This window comes from Danio aesculapii, chromosome 8, assembly GCF_903798145.1.
Source record: "Danio aesculapii chromosome 8, fDanAes4.1, whole genome shotgun sequence".
Classification (NCBI taxonomy): domain Eukaryota; kingdom Metazoa; phylum Chordata; class Actinopteri; order Cypriniformes; family Danionidae; genus Danio; species Danio aesculapii.
Genome location: NC_079442.1, coordinates 39,145,191 through 39,169,237, shown reverse-complemented (window position 1 = coordinate 39,169,237; position 24,047 = coordinate 39,145,191). Strand labels below are relative to the sequence as shown.

At 34.3% G+C, this 24,047-nt stretch overlaps 1 protein-coding gene across 1 annotated transcript in view; it reads right to left on the bottom strand.

Moving 5' to 3' along the window:
* The window catches only part of xpr1a (xenotropic and polytropic retrovirus receptor 1a), a 136,482-nt gene that overhangs the window by 46,437 nt on the left and 65,998 nt on the right, over positions 1-24,047 (bottom strand). Inside the window, exon 3 of the mRNA XM_056463930.1 lies at positions 2,802-2,903. Coding sequence (XP_056319905.1) covers positions 2,802-2,903 — 102 coding nt within the window. The remainder of the gene's footprint in view (positions 1-2,801; positions 2,904-24,047) is intronic.

The following is a 24,047-nucleotide window of genomic DNA, read 5'->3' as shown; positions in this document are numbered from 1 at the left end:
CGACCATGAGCATGTCTTGGCATTTTATTAAAGGTGTTTAATTGTTATGGTTGAGAGATAAAATTCTTTTAAATAACATTTTTTCTCTTGAAATTTTAGTGCAGTCACTTTATTGATGGTGTTCAATCATAATAATCTAGGAAAAGTTTGTGAAATAACAGCGTTTCTCTGTAAAACTCTTAGTTTGTAACTTTTTTGAACTGATTTGATCGTAATAATCTAGGAAAAGTCTGTAAAATAACAGTGTTTTTTTGTAAACATTTTAATGAAAATATCTGTAGATTTATTATTTTTTGCACTTTATTTCAATAAAGAAATTTTACCGTAATATTATGGTTTTTGTTTGGCAGCCGTAGCTGCCAGTCATTTGACCTTTTTTTTACGATATTTTTTTTTACAGTGTAGAGAACAGTAAGGAACATATTTAAAAGGCAGTTCATGTCCTTGTTAATGCTTTTGTGTTCAATTATTAATGAGCATCTGCTTCTGCTTTGTTTCAAAATAAACGCTGATCATTCTGTTGTGACTCATTGTGAGGTTTTAATTTCTAGCATACATATATTATTGTTTATGACACATGCTAACAATGTGTCAATATGCGAACAAAGCATCAGTGTGGAGCTTTCAAAACATGTCTGTTGTCTCCTCCACTGAACAGCCACTAGAGGCAGTAGAGCTCATTTATTCTGGCTGTCCTGAAGCCCGTGCAACAACACAGCTTATGTTGCAGTGTGCATATATTATGAGTCCAAACATAGTCTATTTCCCTTGACACATGTCAAAATGACTATGGCAGGCACTGCTTATTACATCACGTTCCCAAATAGCGCTGTACACCCAGACCTCATGCACAGGGAATCCCTTGACAGCATTTAGCAGGCCATTGCAGTTCAAGCACACAGTGAAGCTTAGCTGTCTGTATGTGCCATTTATGGGTTCTGGAAAACTTTTATGACAGTTAATGCTAAAATAAATCATGTTAGTTAACAAACCAACAAGAAACAAACAAACAATAAAATACATATATTAAAAAAATCTTTCTAATCGATCTAAATATAAAAAATAGAAGTCTTCAAAACTATAACAATCATTTAAAAAAAGGTATTTTTAATTAAGGAGTGATGCATTAAATTGATCAAGCACAAAGTGAAGCATTTTACATTTGTTTAAAAAAAATTATAAGTAAAAAATAAATAAATAAATAAATAAATAAAATAAATAAATGTTTATTCATTAGAAAATATTTGTAAAGAAAAGGTTCCAGAAATATATTAGTGTTTTTAAACTTAGGTCAAACTTTTCAATAAGGTTTTATAAGTTCATGTTAGTTTATGTATTTACTAACATGAACTAATAATGAACAATACTTATACAGCATTTATTAATCACAGATCAACATTTACTAATGCATTATTAACATCCAAATTCATGCTTGTTAACATTAATTAATGCACCGTAAGTGAACATGAATTAACAATTAAACATTTTATTTTCAATACCCAACGTTAACTAATATGAACAAATACTGTAATAAATGTATTGTTCTTTGTTTGTTCATGTTAGTAAATGCATGAACTAATACAAACTTATTATAATATATTATATTACTTATTATAAGTGTTATCAAAACTTAAAAGAAAAATTTTTAGCATACAAGATCAATTTCTGAAGGGTCATGCAACTTAAAAAATTAAGAGAAGACTTCTTTTTTTCTAAATGATCGCTTTCTCTGTATTTATGATTTATAGTTAGTTCTAGTTTTAATAATTTTTGCTTTATTCTGTACACTACTAATGACATTTCTTCCAAAGTTAAAAGAAAAATATTGTCATTTAGAATATTTTGCATGAAATGACAGTAGGTAAAAAAAGGTGAAATTTGAGGGTAATGTCATAATGTTACATAAAGACTATTGTGGAAGTAAAACTTATGATCATTTTACTGTAATTCGAACCTAAAGTAAATAAATAGCTGCATATTGAAATAGAACACCAATGTTTTTTTCCAACCCAGGCTCATTCTGATTACGTACCGCTTATATACATTTCTAGAGAGTGCCAAATAGGTCCCAGGAGCTATGTTTTTTCCCAGTTTTTGTTTTCGTGTATCCGCCAGAGTCTGCTGTAAACGCTTTTTGAGATCTCAAATTTCTCTTGTGAGTGCCATTTGCACCTGCTCTTCTCGCGTAAACCCACTAGAGGCCGCTGTCGATTGACTGACTGACGGACCAACCAACCAGTACCCCCACCCACCACCTTCCCTAAACCCAACAAATAGTTCTAAAAAAGCTCAGATTGACCAGCACCCACCCACTTCCCTAAACCCAACTGAAGTGTTTTAAAAACAATCCATAAAAAAAAAGCCCTCGCCTGATTTTTACCACATTTTCATATTTTACCACATTCTCATCCTGTTATTTACTTGTTTGTTTTATTTTTTGGCTTCTGTTTTTGTCTTACCTACTTTCTGGAACCGTTATTCACCGGACTCAAACCCCGTCGTCGTGGTCAACTCTTCTCTGCATCTTAAATCCTTTGACGTACACGACGAGCCACTGGACAAAATGGTAATAGCGGAAAAGCCATCCACACGGAGGTAAGCAGTCAGCTGGTAAGCGCGAAAAGGAGCGACATCATACCGCCCAGCAGCGTTCATTTTAAATACGAAATGTAGCCATCCGTTCCTCTGGCTACATAATTTGCGATCTCCATAAATGTATATTGAGCTACATTTTCAGAATGAGCCTATGTTGCTTTTTTACAATATTATTATTGCTAATATATAAGCAGATAAAACAATACCTGAATAGAATGTGTTGATCTTGGAAAGCTCCTTTTCGCACGTCTGAAAGAACTTCTCCTCAAACTTGGCATAGTATCGTTTGACGGTGTCCTCATCTGTGACTGAAAGACACAAAACACAAAGACATTAATCTGTGTTTCACTTTCATGCTCCACTCAGTCTCGATACCGATACAGTATATCTCAAAATGCGCATTAAATTTCACTCTCTTTTATACAGACTTGTCAAGGCCAGAGCGAATGATAAATCCTGTGCTTTACGCTTTGAACAATGTATCTTGGTGCGATTTTGAAATGCTGATGCATGTTTGATGTTTAAACATGTTTTGGACTGCATCTGTGGGTTTCTTCCAGTCTGCTGTCTTTATTAAAGGAGTGAAGCCTGAGGCATGAGCTGTCAAAGCTGACCCTCTCTATAAATAAGCAAGAGAGTCAGGTAAAAGCTTTTAGCATCTATTACATGTTTATCAAAAACAACAGATCGCATCCACTTAAGCTAAAGACAACTTCTGATATTAAAAAGTTGAACAAAGTTTTATGAGTTTTTTTGTTAATTGAAACAATATATTATTTTGATTGGTTATGTAACTGATATAAATGTCTGTCAATGAGCTGCCAATTTTTTTTTTCATTTTCTTTTATTGCATACAATTATTTCTAAATATACATGATGCTTATTTAATATTTTGTTTCAAACTACTAACACTGTAAATCAAAGAATTCACTTTAGTAATGTGCAGAGTTTAAATTTTCAATCTCTAAAAATGTTCAAGCAGAGATCAAGATCTCACAATGCAATACAAATGCGCAAATAAATGGAAAACACTCGATATGATCAACAGTTAATCAATAATGATCAATGAATAACAGCTACTTTGCATCAAATTTGCTTCTACATATGAATAGAAATAATATTCATTTGGAAACACATTTGACCATGTGGGTTCTACACTGTAAAAAATATATGATGAATTAATCATGACAACATGTTTTTAGTTCATAGTAACTTATTAAAATAATTTATCCATTTTCTAACTTAATTTTATACGTTACGCAACCTGTTTTAAGTCAGGTTGACATATTATAAGTTCAATGGACTCACAAGGTTCAATTGATTAAGCTTAAAAACTTAAGGTAACCAGGATTTTTTTGATCTGTCACTGGGGCAGTACCTTTTCAAAAGGTACATATTTGTACTAATATGCATCTTTGAGGTACCATTGTGGACTCTTTGGGCACAAACATTTATCTTTTGAAAAGGTACTGCCCCAGTGACAGCTCCTGAAGCTTTATTTCTGAGAGTGTAGGGCATTGATATGGTGTCTGTAAATGTTACTCTTCTGACACAGTAACATTATAACATTTTAAAGTAATGTACTGTTTATGTTTATTTCCACAGACACTGAACATGAGAATGTGTTTACAAGATTTTTTTAGCAACTAAACATTGTGCATTATAAACTATGCCAGAAATAATAATTATTTTTTGCATATTATATTGCCATAGTTCCAATGATATAATATAATATAATATAATATAATATAATATAATATAATATAATATAATATAATATAATATAACATAATATAATATAATATAATATAATATAATATAATATAATATAATATAACATAACATAACATAACATAATATAATATAATATAATATAATATAATATAATATAACATAACATAACATAATATAATATAATATAATATAATATAATATAATATAATATAATATAATATAATATAATATAATATATAAATTGAAATATAATAAATCTGATTTATAGTTTAGCCTTAAAATATAATGCACATTCCTTTGCACAATTCATCCACATGTTTTTTAAGTGTTTGTTTTGTAGTCTTTCCTCAACGTGGAATCTACTCCACCTCTGAAACTACTTGTACATTTAATAGGCAAGGATAAATATTAACAACCACAATAAAATCAAATCCCTATAAAGACAAATTCCATTTCCCACTGAATAGTCTTTTCCACAAAAAAGAAGTCACATAGCAAATATTAAATAAGCCATAAATTCTGTTTCATGTTTCCTTCAACCAGACATGGCAGGACAATGTAAACAAATTGTGCAGCTCCGTAGAAGAAAAGCATTCGTCCTCATTAGATCTGCGTTGTCATGGTAACAGAGGAAGCTCTGTGTGATATCTTAAATAGTCTTCCTGCTGTTCACCTCTTGTTAGCCTTATAATGGCTTTATGTCTCTGTCATGACCTGGACACAAAGGAGCAAGACCGACCTCAGAGAGGACAAATGAGAGAGGAGGAAGAGAAAAGATAAATTAGCACTTTTGCCATTTCTTGCTATTCAACCAAATCCGCTGCTTAATGTCTTATTGTCAGCATGTTTATGTATATTTTATAAATCTAAATATCATAATGATGTAAATACAATAAGAGTTGTTTTGCTTATTGTTTATTTATATTTGGGATATTTAGAGAAATTTCAGTGTTCAAAAACAAACTGCTCTTCCTTTAAGATTTAAAATGTCAAAATGAAAGATTATTATACTCTGTATGTGGCTTTGGCATTAAAAATATGCTTTTTTGATACATAAATAATACCATCATCTATGGTTTTATATAGTTATAAGCAAAATGTTAAATAAAAACTGCATAGTTTTTTTTAAATCTGATTAATAGAAAAAAAAATCATCCAAATTGCTCAATTATGAAAATAATCATTAGTTGCGGCTCAAGCTTTCATGCATATTTTTTATTTAATTGTGCTTAATAAGCTGACAATGCAAGAGGACACATGTTAACCATGTTAACAAGTAAAAATGTTAACCATTTTATAAACCAATCACCACAACTTTTTGCTTCTTGCACTGATTTTGTGCAGAATGTAAACCAACATCCTGCTTTCCCTCGTGAAGCCAATATGGAAGTAACTGAAACTGCAATTCATCGACTCGCCTTTGGGGGCTGCTCGAGGAACTCCATATGTTCACTGACTGCAATGCTAAATTGGCCAATTTTACAGCTGATAAAAACATGTTTACAGCCTGGTAAAAAGATGGTTTTGGTGTATATCTAATATTACCCTTCATGACGAATTTTTTTATAACTGATCCGTTTCATTTTAATTTATATTAAGTCTGCATTATTAAGGGCGTGGCCACTTGAGTGACAGCTAGGTCTCAGCTGATTCCGCAGCTGATTCCGGCTGATTAGTCGCTGAGCTCAGCATATACATCGAATTTTTGTTTTGTTTTATGTGGCTTTACACAGTCAATTGCCTTTAGGAATTATTTCCTACAATTATCAGATAATATGGCATGCGGTGAGTTTCCCAGGTGAGTGAAATATAAACTTATATACTTATGTATACTTATATCTATAAATGTATTTGTTTATTTTTTTTTAATTATCATTTATAATTTTCCTTAGACTTGTAATACACTCCAGAATCTGACAGCTTGATTAGCTGTAGGCTATAGAACAGCCATCTGAAGTGTTGTCATACGGTGTTATTCCAGGATTTCATAAATAGCCTTGCATTTATTAACACAGACTATGGCCCAATCCCAATTCTATTTTTGTACCACATACCCCTTACCCTTTCCCTGGGCCCTTAAAACCAAGTGTGAAGGGGAAGGGCTTCAAAATTTACCCATACGAAATGGGACAGCACTACAGCACCTGCACACGTCATCATATGTCATCGAGATCTCTTGCTTCATATGAGATCAGATGATCGCGACTGCTGTATTTATTCCAGTTGTGTTATTTTTTGGTATGGAAATCACTGAAGGTATATATCTTGTTATCATAACGATCTAATGTGGCAATAAGATCTTAATACTGTGTATTTACCACAGTGGCCATATTCATCTATGTAAACACACCAAAACAACATTAACATTATTGCAGACACAGTAAAAAGCTCATACCCAGCCACTAGACTTTTCTGACAGGGTATTCCAGTGTCATCGAGTGTCACAATGTTGTGGGACTGCTACAGTATATGGATTATAGATCGTGAATTTTAGCGGGGTTTTTTAAAAGCATGACGGTAAAACATGAATGCGGTTATGAATATATTAAAACATGTGTTTGTTTGTTGTAAAAATTCTTAATAATGACAGAAAATGGCTGCTGTGTTCTGGGAAATTTTCTTACCCCTTGGTTTCGAGTGTGGTCCTGAAAAATCTCTGTTTGAAGGGCTATCTACCCCTTCCCCTTAGCCCTACGCCTTTAAGCTAAAGAGAATTGGGACACCCCTACCCCTTCATGGGAATGCGCAAAACGAGCTCCGCTCATGGTCCGCCTCTTTGCGCTTTATTGGTCACATCCCGGTTGGTGCGATGGAGCGCGAACAAAATGGCGACGGTTGGCCACGCCTACTTGTAGCTTTATTTGCGCTCTTCAGAAACCTAAGGGTGACGTCAGGGATACTACATCCATATCTTTTACAGTCTATGATGTAAACCAATTAATCTGTTTTCTGTTTATTCATGTAGGAACATTTCCTTACAGACAGAGCTAAGATCCATCCAGACAGAGCTAAAATGTTTGGAGTATGGAAAAAAAAATAAAGTGATTTATTAATAAAGTTGTATAAACGTGGTTTACCTGCAAGTGGACAATGCTAAATATACAGGTGTGAACAGGGTTGAAGATTTTGAGCTTGTCTCCTTTTGACTGCTTCTAGAGGTAGTCAAAAAAGCATTGCTTCCATAGTGTAAATGCTTAGGTTTTGTTCAAACGACCACAAAAGACCTCCTACTCTGCCTATTACTGAGCTAATGTGATAATTATAAATCCCAGACTGTCAGTGCTTCAATTTACAAAGTGCAGTGCAATAAACTGATATCAGCAGACTTTCCCTGACTATGATACTTCCTATCTGTTAAATCCAAACAGAAATCCTGCACACTGATCCTTTCGCTCATCTCTCTTGCTCTCTATCACTCTCTCCTCACATGAATATAACATTTTCCCTCTGGGTGCCTAGACTTACCAAAACTGACTGCTCCCATGGATCAGACTGTGTATTGTTTTACCCAAAAAGCCCTGCAGGAACAGAAACGGCTGTCTAGTCTTCCAGAAAAAAAATAAAAATAGCTCGTGCAGTACATGATTTTAAGAGCCAGACGGCATATCAAATTTGTAACATAAATTGATATTTTTTGTTGTTGTTGTTAGACAATATACAGTATGGGGCATGTGTTGAAATTTAAACCTATAAGAAAGTAAGTGAATTTTGTGACAGCAGTAACCATAAAGTGACTATTAAAATTGGGTAATCAAAACAATAAGGGTGAACTAACTTCTGCTATACAAATAATTATTTTAGATTTTAGATTATAATGTTACAATGTTAACTTTAATCTTTTGAACATAGTGTGTAGCATTGCCTAGAGCAGTGGTAGTGAACCTATGTCTTGCCAGCCACACATAGCTCTTTGACCAAAAATATATGGCTCTCCTGCTGTCTTCCTTTAAGATTATTTCATTCATTCATTTATTTTCTTTTTGGCTTAGTTCCTTTATTCATCAGGGGTCGCCACAGCGGAATGAACCGCCAACTTATCCAGCAAATGTTTTACACATGATGCCCTTCCAGCCACAACCCAAAACTGGGAAACACCCATACACAGTCATTCACACACATACATTACGGCCATTTAGCTTATTCAGTTCACCTATACCACATGTCTTTGGACTGTGGGGGAAACCGGAGCACCCTGAGGAACCCACACTAACAAGGGGAGAACAAGCAAACTCCACACAGAAATGCCAACTGACTCAGCTGGGACTCAAACCAGCAACCTTCTCGCTGTGAGGCGATCGTGCTACCCACTGCACCACCGTGACGCCCTTAAGAGTATTTTAAAGTTTAAAGATGATAACAGTAACTAGAAATCCGTTTCCTATTGAAAATAAAATTACAATTCATTTTTATAGTATTTTTTAATAGGAAAATTAATAACTAAACCTGTTTAGTATGATTTTGTTAAGCCATTCTGTTTATGAAGACACTTCATGTTTACATTCTTTTAGCCATGTCATTACACACATTTAAGTCCACATATACCTATATTAAATATTTAGCCACACACACACGTATTGTCCAAGCGATATCATCTCTCGTGTCTACTGGCGGTGAACAAGTGAACACAGCACTTCCTCGTCCGACAGCTGTATATGACCTCTCTATCCTCATTTTACAATCCATTTAACCGCCTCAACGCAGTTTATCGCCCTCGTCTTGCTGTTTGCATTGTCGCGGCGCCACCAAACACGGGTGCGAGAGTCCCTTATCTCCCCTCTACACACAGATCTCAATCATCACCGCTGAATTAAACTGTACGCCTGGCAGCAATAACGATGTGCTCTGTTGTTGGAGGTTTTTTATTTTTTACGAGGGCCCATCATCCTGAGTAAATTAGAGGGGGTGATTATGCGCTCTCGCTGGCACGCTCTATTAAAAGGCTCAAGTGTGTGGGTGGGATTGCAGCAGGACAGAACCCGTTAAGCAGGAATGATGCATGCTGGGAAACAGACATGAAACGCGGCACATAAAAGCCTCTCACAACCATCCGTTCGACCCCCCCTTCAATGCTAAGTTCAACCCATCCCTTTGAGATAAAGGAAAACCCTTTAGTCCCTCGGCCCTCAAGCCACAATTAGCTCAGCCAATCAGGAGGCGTCTTGAAATCATTAGCAATGCACGTTAACGAGTCTGGCATGCACAGCCGTGTAAATAACATGTAGTGTATATAAGAGCAAAGTAAGCATGAGGGAGAGGAGTCTCAGTCTAGACTCATTCATCAGAGAGCCGATGGGTGTAAATCTTGGTTTTTGTATGGGGTTGGGGGAGGAGGATGGGATTCCCGGCAGTATCCAGACTGGAGTGAATGCATTAGGAAGAGCTGAGGATGACACAGATGGGATGTGAAATAGATGGTTGGGTATGAAATCTGAGCCGCTCTGAGAGAGTTCGACAATGATGTGGATTTGGTTCACAAAAATGACTCAATGAATGATTTAGCTGTGCATGCCATTCTGATAAGATACTTATAAGTGTCTGCTTGCTCTAGCTGTTAGATTAAGTCAACGCAAGAGAAATAAAGTGCCATTTCAAAGTATTTGGTCACACTTTGCAGTACAATAAGGTTCCATTGGTTAATATTAGTTATTTACTAACCTAAGAATGAACAGCACTTGTTGTACAGCATTTGTTAATCATAATTATTATTAATTCCAACACTTACTAATGCATTCATTCATTCATTTTCTTTTTGTCTTAGTCCCTTTATTAATCTGGGGTCGCCACAGCGGAATGAACCGCCAACTTATCCAGCACATGTTTTACACAGCGGATGCCCTTCCAGCTGCAACCCATCTCTGGGAAACATCCATACACACTCATTCACACACATACACTACAGACAATTTAGCCTACCCAATTCAGCTGTACCGCATGTCTTTGGACTGTGAAGGAGACCGGAGCACCCGGAGGAAACCCATGTGAACACAGGGAGAACATGCAAATCCACACAGAAACGCCAACTGACCCAGCTGAGGCTCGAACCAGCGACTTTCTTGCTGTGAGGCTACAGCACTACCTACTGCACCACTGCGTCGCCTACTAATGCATTATTAAAAACAAAGTTGTGCTTGCTAACATTAGTTAATGCACTGTGAGTTAACAAGAACTAACAATGATTAGCTTTGTTTTCATTGACTAATGGTATTGAAGATGAATAAATATTCTGTAATAAATGTATTGCTCTTTGTTTGTTCATGTTTTACCATGTTCATGCAAATATGACCACATTTCCTCTTGTGTTTGCTTTGCTTCATTGGTTGCCAGTTCATTTTAGAATACAATTTAAGATTCTTTTAGCTTATATCTCTGAGCTGATACACTTCTTCTTTACTTCTTCTCTACTTCTTTATCTTGCATTATATGTATTTTGTAGACTATTACGCTTATTTTGTTGTATATTTTCTGTACAGCACTTTGGCTCACTTCTGTGTTTGTAAAGTGTTCTATAAATAAAGTTTGACTTGACATGTTAGCAAATACATTAGCTAACATTAACTAATGCAAACTTACTGTAAAATGTTACCAAATATTCAAAATGGTAACTGCAATATGCACAACATTCAGTCAATATCCAATCAAAACAGGAAATAATCAGCGATAATATGAAAAAACATCAAATGCATAGTAATGTACTTAATATAAAAATATTCAATTAAAATGAGTAAAAATATTTGGATTTTTATATTACAGAAATCATAATTTTTGCAGACTACAACTAACCAACTAAACAATCATTGAAAATGAGAGAGAATGAGTTAATACATGAACCGAAAAAGGAAATATTTTGTATTTATTGTTTCATATTATTATAAGTATATAAATTAGCAGTCAATATTTCTGCACAAGTCTGCAAAAATGTACACTTTAATAAGAGTAATATTTAGAATTTCAGCAATATTTTCATCTCTCAAAAACACACACAAAAAAAACTAAAGATAAAATAACTACAAGAGACAATAGATATATATCATCAAAAATTTTAAATGAAATATAGTTGAAACTATGTGGGTTCCAAACCACTATATATTTATACAAACGTTACACTGTAATGTCAAAGGCAGTTTAACAAAAAAATGTGAAAAATGTTACTTTAATTTCGCTCTTGGCTGGTGTTTTATCTCTTGGATAATTCTGTTTTATTCAACGTACAGCTCAGAGTTTGGAAATGTCAAACAAACATGTTTTTCTATCCTCATCTGAGAGCAGCTCCACTGAAGAACACGAGCTGTCCGTGGTTCTGAAATTCTGCTCCAAATACAAAACAATCCCAAAATACATTCTTCTGACCTGTTTACTTACAACAACACACTTTTGAACTTCTTTAATGAGACAATTCATTTCATGCTCATTCCAAAGCACTCAGAGAAAAGTTACTTTTACGAATGCAATCATGAGTTTGACCTAAATCTTTCAAACTGCATCACGGGAACCCTTAACATAATCAACCTCAAAGTACACAACTGTTTTAGTCTGAACTTTGATCTAAACTATACAGTTTGTCCAATCTGAACTTTGATTGTCCTGACCATTATTCCCCAGATATCAGAACTGCTGATCTGTTCCATATCCTCATACTGGCAGATCAACACAGAGTCATTCATGTGACCTGACAGCGAACGCCTGTAAACAAGTATAATTCGAGTGATTTCCCCAACTATACATCTGCAGTCTGTTAGAGAGAAACAGGATATTCTCCTCTAACTCTGTTAGAAGTTCCAGGAGTGGAAACATTGCATTAGAAATAATCGCAGAAGACCTCATGCCTAATTGGTCAGCCATAATATACTTGTTTTTAGAAATGCATACAAAGACTAAGTAGCTTATTCTTTTCAAATGAACAGATTTAATGACACAAAAAAGTTAAAGCACTTAGTATGATTCTCTGTAGATCTCCACATACAGTGCTCTTCAATAATATTGGCACCCTTTTCAATTATGAGCAAAGAAGCCTGTAAAAAAAAGTCACTTTTGGTAACCTTTTTGTCTTCTGCTAAAAAAAACTGGAAACACAGCAGTCTTATAAAAACAAAAATTAAAAACAGGGTACCACTTTATAATAAGTGGCCTTAATTACTACATTCTTGTACTTATAAATGATTCATTTGGTACAATGCACTTATTGTGTACATACATTGATATTTTAAATTTTTATTATTATACATGAGTAATACAAAACATGAATCTATTCAACCATGATCTCTTTTTCACAGGGGTATAAACATTAGGTAAAACCTCAAAAAGCCACACTCACTCCCTCAGCTATAATAAACAGCAGAAACACTGAAAATGTCAATTTACACCATCTGGGCAATAATTAAGGAAATCAACATATCAACAGGGTTAAAAAAAACTCCAAATGTTAGTTGGATCTTGGTGTCAGAAAGTCCTTAAAACTACAATCTGAAGTCATCAACACACCAACACCACAAATACCTCTGAAGGATTTCAATAATTTTTTTATATCTTATCTTCCAAAAAATTAAACCAAAAGTCTGTTGTTGTAATAATTACTTATTATTTTATTAAATATAAAATGTATTTGTAAGACTTTTTAAATTTAACTCAATAACTTAAATTATGCTGATTTGAAAAAACACATGCCAATAAAATAACCATATTTTGTTGCAGACTGTTGTCAGTAATTTTTCATTGAGGGCACTAGTCAAGAGGCATATTTTACCAGCATTGCCACGACAGTACAGCACTGTAAGCACAACATTACAGTTGATATTGAATAGTAGTCATGCAAATGTCTTTTCCGCTTGTTATTTGACCAGACTTTGTTTTTCCAGTGAGTATGTGCAGTTCATGCATAGATTTAAACTATTTTAAACTTTGACAGTGGTGCGCACACAACCTAGCTCACCGGTGCGCTCTGCCACTCGTGCACTTTGTGTGGTAAATAAAATGCTCTTGCGAGGTACAAGTTATTAAAATGAATTGTTTCATGGTGCATTTCTTTCCGCGTCCAGTGAGAAAGCCTCATCAGGGAGTGTAGTGACTACAACAAAAAAACTAAAAGTTGGTTCATCCTTAAATTTTTGGTTAATCTGGTTCATTAAAACACAGACAGAAAAATATTCATATATTCAGCCTGTTTTATTTCTGAGCTCTATGTTAAAATCTCTCTGTGTTCAGCTGATGTGAGAATGAGGAGCAGACTATGTGAAGTGTTATCAGTCCAGCTCACAGTCAGACTCAGGCCAGACATCTGCAAGCTCGGTTTTAAAAACAGCTCCGTCATGGCACTGTGAAGATTTCCGTCTCTCTGAGTCATAGCTAGAAAGGTCACCGATAAAACATCCACTGAAGATTTGTCTGCTTTGTTTAACTAAGATACTTATTTAAATGCCATCAGTTTGGGTTTACAAATAGAAGAAAATGGCTGGCAAATATGGGCTGCAGGTAGACTAATACTAAGTGTGAAATGCATTTGAACTTCACAAACACAATCTGTGTCAAGCTGCCTGGTAAATGAACAGAATACAATTGAATAAAACATGAGACATAATATTACACAAGTACATAGTTCAATTTACACAATAAAAATGTCAAAATCTTTTCCATATTTCAAATGTCTCCACAACACACACTGAATAAAATGTGTGTATTTACTCAAATTTCTGTTTAAAAAAATAAATAGAGGGGAAAAATGCAATAACATATATTTCAATAAATACTGTATGTCTCTAAGCTGCCTGAGAATGCTCAAATTTTTGTACAATATAAAATAAAAAATTAAAATTGTATTAAAAAAATTCAACAAAATATTGTTTGGTATTTAATAACACTAATTAAATAACTAATAATAAAGTGAACTGAAAATCAGACCATGAACTAATCTCCAAACCCCTTTGTGAGTCCTCACAGTACAAATAGTTTTTTCATTGTGTCATGATTAATTAAAACTGAAGCTTGTCCAAAATGTTCATTTTTAATACACAACGGTTTTGGTTATGCAGCACAGCTATAGTTAGTTCCCTTAAAAAGTAATACACTTCTTGAATTAATCATGACAAGAAAACATAGTCTGCCCCAGCATGCATCGTCCCTGCACCAGGACGACACGTTAAACCTTTTTCCCACGTGGTTTTCTTCAAATGCATTTTGTACGGTTTCACTGTGACGCCACGGAGGTAAAGTCACCTCTGAAAATGGCAGAATGAAGCTTTCAATTATCTTCAGGCAACATGACTGCAGGCCAAGAGGCTTATGAAACAAAAGACTTTTTAATCCAGTCCCCAACGGTGAGCTCTGTCTTCTGAATTAGCAGGGGTGCATATTTTAACACCTCTGTGCGCAAGTGCTGCATCTCATCTCCGGTAAATGTCCGAGAACAGAGCTTTAAGAAAGATCATATACACAGTACTGGTTAATAGCACGGGCTCTGTAAGATGCTTTTGAAAGTGTGCTCAAGCACCTAAGGTTGGTTGTATTAGATAGAGTAATAAGGAAAACATTTAAACTTTTCTATATAATACTGCAACATATAAAATAGCTGCTTTCTGACTATATTTTAAAATGTTAATTATTCCTGTGATGAAAAAACTAAATTACTCTCCTATTTCCAACATGGTTATTTCAACACAATCTCACGGCAATTCGTAACTTTTTTTTTAGTGGCTAATTCGTACGAATTCGTACGATCTAATTCGTACAATTTTGTACGATTTGCTCATCCTCCAATGACGGTTGGGTTTAGGGGCGGGGTTAGGTGCCACGCCTCCTTTTTAAAATTGTACTATTTCGAATTCGTACGAATTAGCCACTAAACTGTCAAAACGTAAAATACTTACGTTTTCTCGTGAGATCAGGCTGGTTATTTGGTGCTTAATAAACATTTGTTTAAATTTGTTTAAATCCACCAGAGGCCGCTGTTGACTGACTGACTGACCAAACGACCAACCGACCAGGTATATTAACGGCCGCACAAGTATATTTAGTGACACGGTTTTTTACTATTATTAACATCCATTTAACCTTTTTTTGTATCCACTTAATATAGCCAAACATCCACGATCTATTGAGTAGTGGAAAATCTTCTCTCGTTTACCAGTTTCTTTCTGTGCTCTTGAGACCTGTCAACAATCGTGCAGTTTCACGTGCTCTTCAGACCCACATTTTTGGGATTTAAAAAAATGTGTCAGGTTTCTAAATCTCGTAAAATGTCCGGGATTCAACTTTTGCTTTCACTTTCTAAAGCTCGTATGCGTTTTTGCATTACTCTTTTATTAAAGACTACTTTCTGCCTGGTTTCACAGCTGATAGCACGCGTACAGCCACGACAGCGAGAGAAAAATTAGATAATAGATTCACTACTCTAAACGACTAAGAAACATTTTACTATATACTCAGAGAGGACGAAATAACTGTTATAAACCTATTAGTAATGGTTAACCAACACATTTGTCTTATTTAAAATAATCTACAGGCTTTAATCTTGCAATTATTATCATTTTTAGAGATAATATCTGTTTTTATTCTTTTTTTCTGTCATTTATTTCTCATTTGCTGATTATTTCATTTATTGTTGATGTTACTATATTCCATAGGCTATTTTATGTACATATTGAAATGCTTTGGCATTCAAGCTTGCTTTGAATTTGAAGAAGAGAGAGAACCAGATTTATATATATATATATATATATATATATATATATATATATATATATATATATATATATATATATATATATATATATATATATATATATATATATATATATATATTATACAATGATTTTGCTATTCTAAATGTCATCACAGGCATTTAACATTGATTTAACATTTTAACAGTATCAACCTCTTCCTATTCCTCTTCCAAACACACCTGAATCAAAACATCAGCACATTAGAAGAGACTCAAAAATCTGAATTGAATGGTTTAGATAAGGGAGACATCCAAAATATCTACTGTTGGTGTGCTTCCAGGAACAGGGTTGAGAAACACTGTCATTTTCTTTTATTAAAATAATTCATTCTTCATTCTCTCCATCAGAAAAAATTAAAGTAAGGTTGTACTAATTAACATTCTTATTCAGAAGTTTCTAAGATAGAATTACAGACACTACAACCACACATTTAAATGAATACAAAATAAACTAAAACTAAATTAACCAATTTCTATGTGCACTACATTTTTTTGAGAAACTTAAATGAACACTTCAGCAAAAATGAAAAAAATTGCTATTACCATACAAACACTTACAGCCTTATTGGATTAAAATATTCAGTGTAAGAAAAAAGTCTATAGAGAAATAAATATCCTACTCATTCAACGAATCCACCAAAAGCCGTTGTGTACGTTTTTTTCTCTCATGAGTGCCATTAGTGCCTGCTGTTCTCGTGTAAATCCACCATAGGCCGCTGACAACTGACTCACCCACCCTCCTCCTTCCCTAAACCCAACTGACAGTTTTAAAAAGCAATCCAGAAAAAGCCCTCGCCTGACTATTACCACGTTTTACCACATTCTCACCCTGTTATTTACATGTTTATTTTATTTTTGGATTCTGTTTTTGTCTGACCTGTTTTCTGGAACCGTTCTTCACTGGACTCGAACCCCGTCTTCATGGTCATCTCTCTGCATCTCAAGTCTTGAGCTAACTGGACAAACTGGTAACGCTGAGAAAGCTGTCCACATGGAGGTAAGTGGTCAGCTGGTAAGCGTCAAAAGGAACGGCGTTTATATCGCCCTGTAGCGTTCGTTTTAAAGACGAAATGCACCCATACGTACTTCTGGCTACATAATTCGCAATCTCCAGAAATGTATATAGGGCTACGTTTTCAGAATGAGCCTATGTTGCAAAATTATGAAAATGAAAAATTAACACTTATTGCACATAGATATTAAATCTAATCCTCATAAAGGCACATACAAGGTACTACATATCATCTTCATTTTAAGTTTTACAACCAATTAAGGCACATCTATTAGCTTAATAAGGCTGCTGATTCAGAGATTACTGGAATGAATAATGAACTGATTTAAATGCTTTAGGCAGAAAGAGCATAAGTGGGTGGTTTATGTCATGTGACACAATAGAAACCTCCATTAAAACACTCACTGTTCTCTCTCTTCCTAAATTACATGGCTCATTATCACCTATTTCCTCAAGTATCTTTGCAAAGACACTAACCTGTTTATGGATACATCCCACTGCTCTTTCAGGCCCATTACACACACACACACACACACACACACACACACACACACACACAGGTACCGTGCGTCTCTATTACAGCCGGATGCAAGCGATTTTAGAGGATCTCTTACCTCTGAAAAGAAATTCTGAGTCACTCATCAATATTTTGGGTCCATATTCTGGGAAGAAGAAAACTACTTGTGTTTATTTATAAGTATAAGGTATAAACAAGGTCTCATAGAGAGGCTAAAAGCTTTAAATCTCTTATTTGTATTTGTTTAAACTGCCCTTTATGCTATATTAAAGGATCCTAACTTAATTTTGGAGGCTTTACATGTATTTAAGGTCATAAAAACACAAATTTGATCATAATACACAATGCAGAACCTAGCTCTTTTCTGAAGTGTCTAAAAGTTCATTTCTGAATTCTCTCTCTCTAAACTCCTTCCTCCTGAAAGCCTTCATTTCTCTGATTGGTCAGATCTGGCTCAGTCTGTTTCAGTCTGGCTTGTTAGAAACCAAACACTTTGCCATATCTGAATTTCAGCTTCTTCACGACTTGTGAACAGTAAAAAGGAACTAGAGATGTGCAGTATATTGGCGCAATATCAGTATGGGCTGAAAAATGCTATTTTTAAAGTTGCAGTTATCGGTCAGATTAAAAAAACATTAGCTGATAATAATCAGAAGAATCAAGATTTTAATATTTATCGATCCACAGTATAGATCATTTTTAGGGACATAAACAATAACAATGGTCCCAATGCATTTCCTGTTTTACATTTTTCATTTCTAGAGTTTCTGAGAATCCAAAAAGGTCCACATATTGATAAATAATGTTATGATAGCTGTTTTAACATGAAGTTATGATTGAATTACCTCTTGTTACAGTTATGAAATAGTTTGATAACAAGCAGGAAATGTTTATGGGCCAAAGACCTGACCACATTGAAATGGTCTATACAATGGTTATCAGCTTATCGGTTAAGAGTTATCGGTAAATGGTATCGGCAAATGGTATCAGTAAAGTTTTCATATCTGTGCATCTCTAATATGAACTACCTGCACTGTAAAATCGATTACTTGAAAAGAGTGAGTAAATACATTGCCTTAAAAGTGACAAATTGATTTTAATAATTCTGTTGTAACTTAGAAATGTAACTTATATTTTTAATAAATATGTGTATAGTTCACTTACTTAATAATTTTAAGGCAATGTTTACTCATTATTTTAAAGTAAATTCAACTAATCTCTTTTTACAGTTTGATTGGTCTTCAATCTTTTGAATCCCCTGCAAAGTTCGTTTTCTTTCACAGTACAGAAAACACTGTGGGCAGCCAATGAAGTCTGTTTGATATCTGTAATAAACCTACATAAGTTTGCAACATAGGCTCATTCTGAAAACACCCTATATACATTTCTGGAGATCGCGAATTTTGTAGCCAGAAGTACATATGGCTGTATTTCATTTTTTAAACGAGTGCTATGGGGCGGTATGACGCCATTCCTTTTTGCGTTTACCAGCTGACCGCTTACCTCCGTGTGGATGGCTTTCCGGCTCTTATAAGTTCGTCCAGTTAGCTCGCCATGTACAGTATGTCGGCGGACTTGAGACATAGAGAGGATGACCATGGCAACAGTGTTCAAGCCTGGTGAAGAACGATTCCCAAAAGCAGGTAAGACAAAAACAGAAGCTAAAAAATAAAATAAACAAATGTGGTAAAATGTGGTAAAAATCAGACGAGGGCTTTTCTTTTTCTGAATTGCTTTTTAAATATGGCGGTTGGGTCTAGGAAAGTGGGTGGGTGAGTTAATCTGTGCTTTTTAAAATACTATTGGTTGGGTTTAGGGAAGGGGGGGGGTGGTTCAGTCGATCGGTCAGTCAGTCAGTCATTCAGTCAGTCGACAGCAGCCTCTGGTGGATTTATGGGAGAACAGCAGGCGTGAATGGCACTCACGAGAGAAATTTGAGATCTCAAAAAGCATATACGACGGCCTGGATTCACAAAAACAAAAAATGCAAAAAACGTAGCTCCTGGGATGTATTTGACAGTCTCCAGAAATATATATAGAGATACGTTTTCAGAATGAGCCTGGGTTGTAGGTTTGTGCTGAAAAAAAGGCTTAAATTACTGATAACTTGTTGGCAGGTTATCAAAAACACTTTCTTACTTTTAGAAAACAATTATCGTGCACTTTATCTTTGAAACTTGACCTTTTACACTCACAAACAGCTACATAACACACTAGATGAAAAGTGCTGTCAGAAAAAAATGCCACTTTAAGAGTCTTCTTGCTTAATTACTTACAATTAAAACCACTAATATAATATTTATACAGCAAAAGTAAGTCCAAAATACTCGAAAAATGTTAAACCTTAAACCTTAAAAACGACTTTTTCATATTTTTCACATTTTTTGAGTGCCTTGGACTTTTGTTGTTTATTCTGATGAATCCCTTACCCAAAGAGGACCGACACATTAATTGAGCTACCCCCGAGCAATTTTTGTTTGATTTTGGATAATTATATATACGTTCATTATTTTATCAGGTTTATCAAGTCAAGACACCCGTCTCCTCCAATCTATACTGCAAGCAAGCATCATGACAATATAACTTCACACACGACATTGGCTGGAATGATGTTAATGTGTGTTTATATGATTTTATATTGCAGAATAGACTTGTAACCTCTGTGGTCGTTAGTAAAACAGGAAAGCACAGCAGGCTCCGTATTTATAGTCTTGCTGCTGAAGATGGTCATAAGCTGTCTCTGGTCTATAGGGCACTTCAACGACACATTCAAACAGCGGTTAATGAGATGTCTCGCATTTCTGCCTCCTCAGGCCCTCTTGAGAGCAGCACAAGACACACAGCAGCTGCTCCCTGCTTTCTGAAGACACTCCAAGTGTGTGTGTGTGTGTGTGTGAGAGAGAGAGAGAGAGAGAGAGAGAGATAGAGAGCGAGACATGTGGTTGTATGTTTTCAGGGCAATATACAAATCTTATTGACTTAATACAATTACAGTCATATATAATAAACTTGCAGCAAATTAAGAAACAAAATAGTAAAATATGAAATGATAGATAAATGATTTATTTTTGCATTTTCACGTTTATTAATTCTCACATTTCCATATGTACTGAATAAAAAGAATATAACAATAAGTTTAAGCATGAAGCAAAAGAAAAGCTGTATAAAAATTAACAAATTTGACTTAGGATGCCATAGATGGTTGAAATAAAAAACAAACAAACATTACAGCGACGAAAAATAAGTATTGAACACGTGATGTGTTTTCCTGTAAATAATATTCCTAAAGGATATTGACATGGAATTGAACCAGATTTTGGCAAAAACCCAAACAGTACAAACACAAAAATAAAACAAAACGGAAAAATGAGTAATGTGTAATAACAATGAAATGACACCAGAAGAAAGTGCTAAACCATTGACATGTTATTAATACTTTATGTAAAAGGCTTTTTTGGTCAAGGCAGCTTAAGGACGCCTCTTATACGAGAATGAAGTCACATGAATTGCTCAGGTGTGAGTGTGACTTCAACAAAGTGTAAAAATCTTGGCTCTGTGGGTCTTGTCTATCAAATCTGATCTTTTTTTTGTATTCTCTATTGGATTCAAGTCAGGGTGACTGGCTGGGCCATTCTACAGCTTGATTTTCTTTCTCTGAAAGGATTTCCTTGGCTGTGTTTTGGATCGTTGTCTTGTGCTGAAATGTCCACCCTGGTTTCATCTTCATCATCTTGATAATGTAGATGTTGGACTGAAGCAGCTAATATTAATTTACAATGATAAAGGGCAGAGGGATGCTGAAGACTACTGAGAGATTACAGCTGCTGACTAAATAGTAAGATTTGTTTTCTTTGCATATATAGATTCTTTGGTTGCTACTCCCACTGTATAATACATACATTTTTATATAATTAAAATGTAATAGAATTATTTAATTATCTACAATGTAAAAACATCACTTTTCATTTTACAATAGATAATATTAAAGATAAAGTAGATTTAAAGTTAATGTGCTCCTTTGCTTGAATACTCAAGCTTGGAAATACATACATATATATATATATATTATATATATATATATATATATATATATATATATATATATATATATATATATATATATATATATATATATATATATAGTATATATATATATATATATATATATATTATATATATATATATATATATATATATATATAGTTAAAGTCAGAATCATTACCTCCCTTTTTTCTTTTTTTACAAGGAATTTCAAGGAAATTTTCACAGTGTCTGATGATATTTTTTCTTCTGGAGAAAGTCTTATTTGTTTTATTTCAGCTAGAATAAAAGCAGTTAAAATTTTTTTAAAAACCATTTTAGGGTCAAAATTATTAGCCCCTTTTAAGCAATTTTTTTCTCTCGACTGTCTACAGAACAATCCATCGTTATACAATAACTTGCCTAATTACCCTAACCTGCATAGTTAACCTAATTAACCTAGTTAAGCCTTTAAATGTCACTTTAAGCTGTATAGAAGTGTCTTGAAAAATATCTAGTCAAATATTATTTACTGTCATCATGGCAAAGATAAAATAAATCAGTTATTAGAAATGAGTTATTAAAACTGTTGTGTTTAGAAATGTGTTGAAAAAAAATCTTCTCTCTATTAAACAGAAATTGGGGGAAAAAATAAACAGGGGGGCTAACAATTCTGACTTCAACTGCATATATATATATATATATATATATATATATATATATATATATATATAATATATATATATATATATATATATACATACATATATATATATATATATATATATATATATATATATATATATATATATATATATATATATTATATATATATATATATATATATATATATATATATATATATGTTCACACAATATTTATCACTGTATGATATATAACATGTAATATAAGGCATAAAAATCGACTTCTTAAAAAATTCTATCTGTTATAAAAGAAAGAGTCAAATTCATTCTCATTTGATTTTTATTCTGCCTTTTTCAATTTCTCATCTGCTATCAAAGAGCAATTCTATGTCATCAGTGTTTGTGAGAGTGACATGCTGTTATCGACCCGTCACTAGGCTCCTGCCTTTACCTTGTAGCCATTAGCAACCGGCAGCAGGAGAAGGGCCTTTCAGTCGCCAGCCAATTGCCTTTACATGAGTGTGTGTCCATGCATGCGAATGAGCAGGTGTTTGCTGTGTGTGTATGCATGCATTCCAGCAAGTGTGTGTGTGTGGGAGTTGAAGCCACAGCACTGTGGTTTCTTTTGTGCGTGCAATGTTTCTTCACTATTCAATCTTCCATAGGCGACGAAGCATAACTCTCATTTATCCACATATTCAGAAGGTATAATCGCTGATATTTTTCCGACAGAGCTTGTTGTGAGCAATCAGCAGGAAAAACAATCAATGCGGCTTTGACTGAGAAGGCCTGCTGTCTTTGTGCTGCCTGCCATCCACCCGGCCATTGATTATGCATATCCTGTGATCAATAATACACACAAGTATTACCGTTCACAGCACCATTACACAGCAGTGCATAATGAGATCAGACGAAATCTCCATCACAATGTGTGTGATGATGCCAGAGACTGGGCATACAGTGATTTCATTCATTTATTTTGATCAAAAAAGTAATGGTGTGAAGAAGGGATGCACCGATCCCGATACTTGGATCGGATATCGGTTCGATACCGCATATTTTTGCTGGATCGGGAATCAACCAGCTGGTACCGATCCAAATCTGATTTTGCGTGTGCGCTATATTCTGTGTAATTTATAAGCCAACAAAAGCCCTGAAGGTAGCCGCTGTCAATCACTCTTTATTCATAAACAATTCAAACTGGGTGTCGTGTTCATGACAACTCAAAAAACTTTCTCCAAGACTATTTGTTCCTGTTAACATAAGTAATCAGTAAAGAAATGCATTTAGTTTTGCATTAAATGCGTTCATTTTGACCTGCAACAGGGCGTTCATTGTCCACAGATACAGGAGGCCTGTGTGCATGCCACAAGCGCTTCATTCGCGCATCCAGCTGCGCAGATGCGATGTGCGCCGCTCTGTAAAATGATTCTGTATATTAAAAGTTTCTGTTCTCTTACCCTTCTGACTGAGTTTATTCTTCCATGGCAAATACAATCAGTGCTGCTAATAGTTTGTAAAGCCTGGCTCATTGTGGTCAAAGTAGTTGATAAAATTAATAAAAGTGAAACTGACAGGCGCGATATGGATTGTCATAAACAGAAAATTTAGCCTTATATAGGCTACTCTGAAACTAAATATTTTAATGAAATTTTATTTAAATTAACATTTTATTTAACAGACCAGTTTGTGTTTTGATTAGGGTCAATAGTGGTAGCCCATTACAGATTTCAAAGAAAAATCTTTATATTAAAAAAAGATAAGCTGGACCACAACAGATCAATGTCATAACGAATGCTCAAATAATGGAGCCTA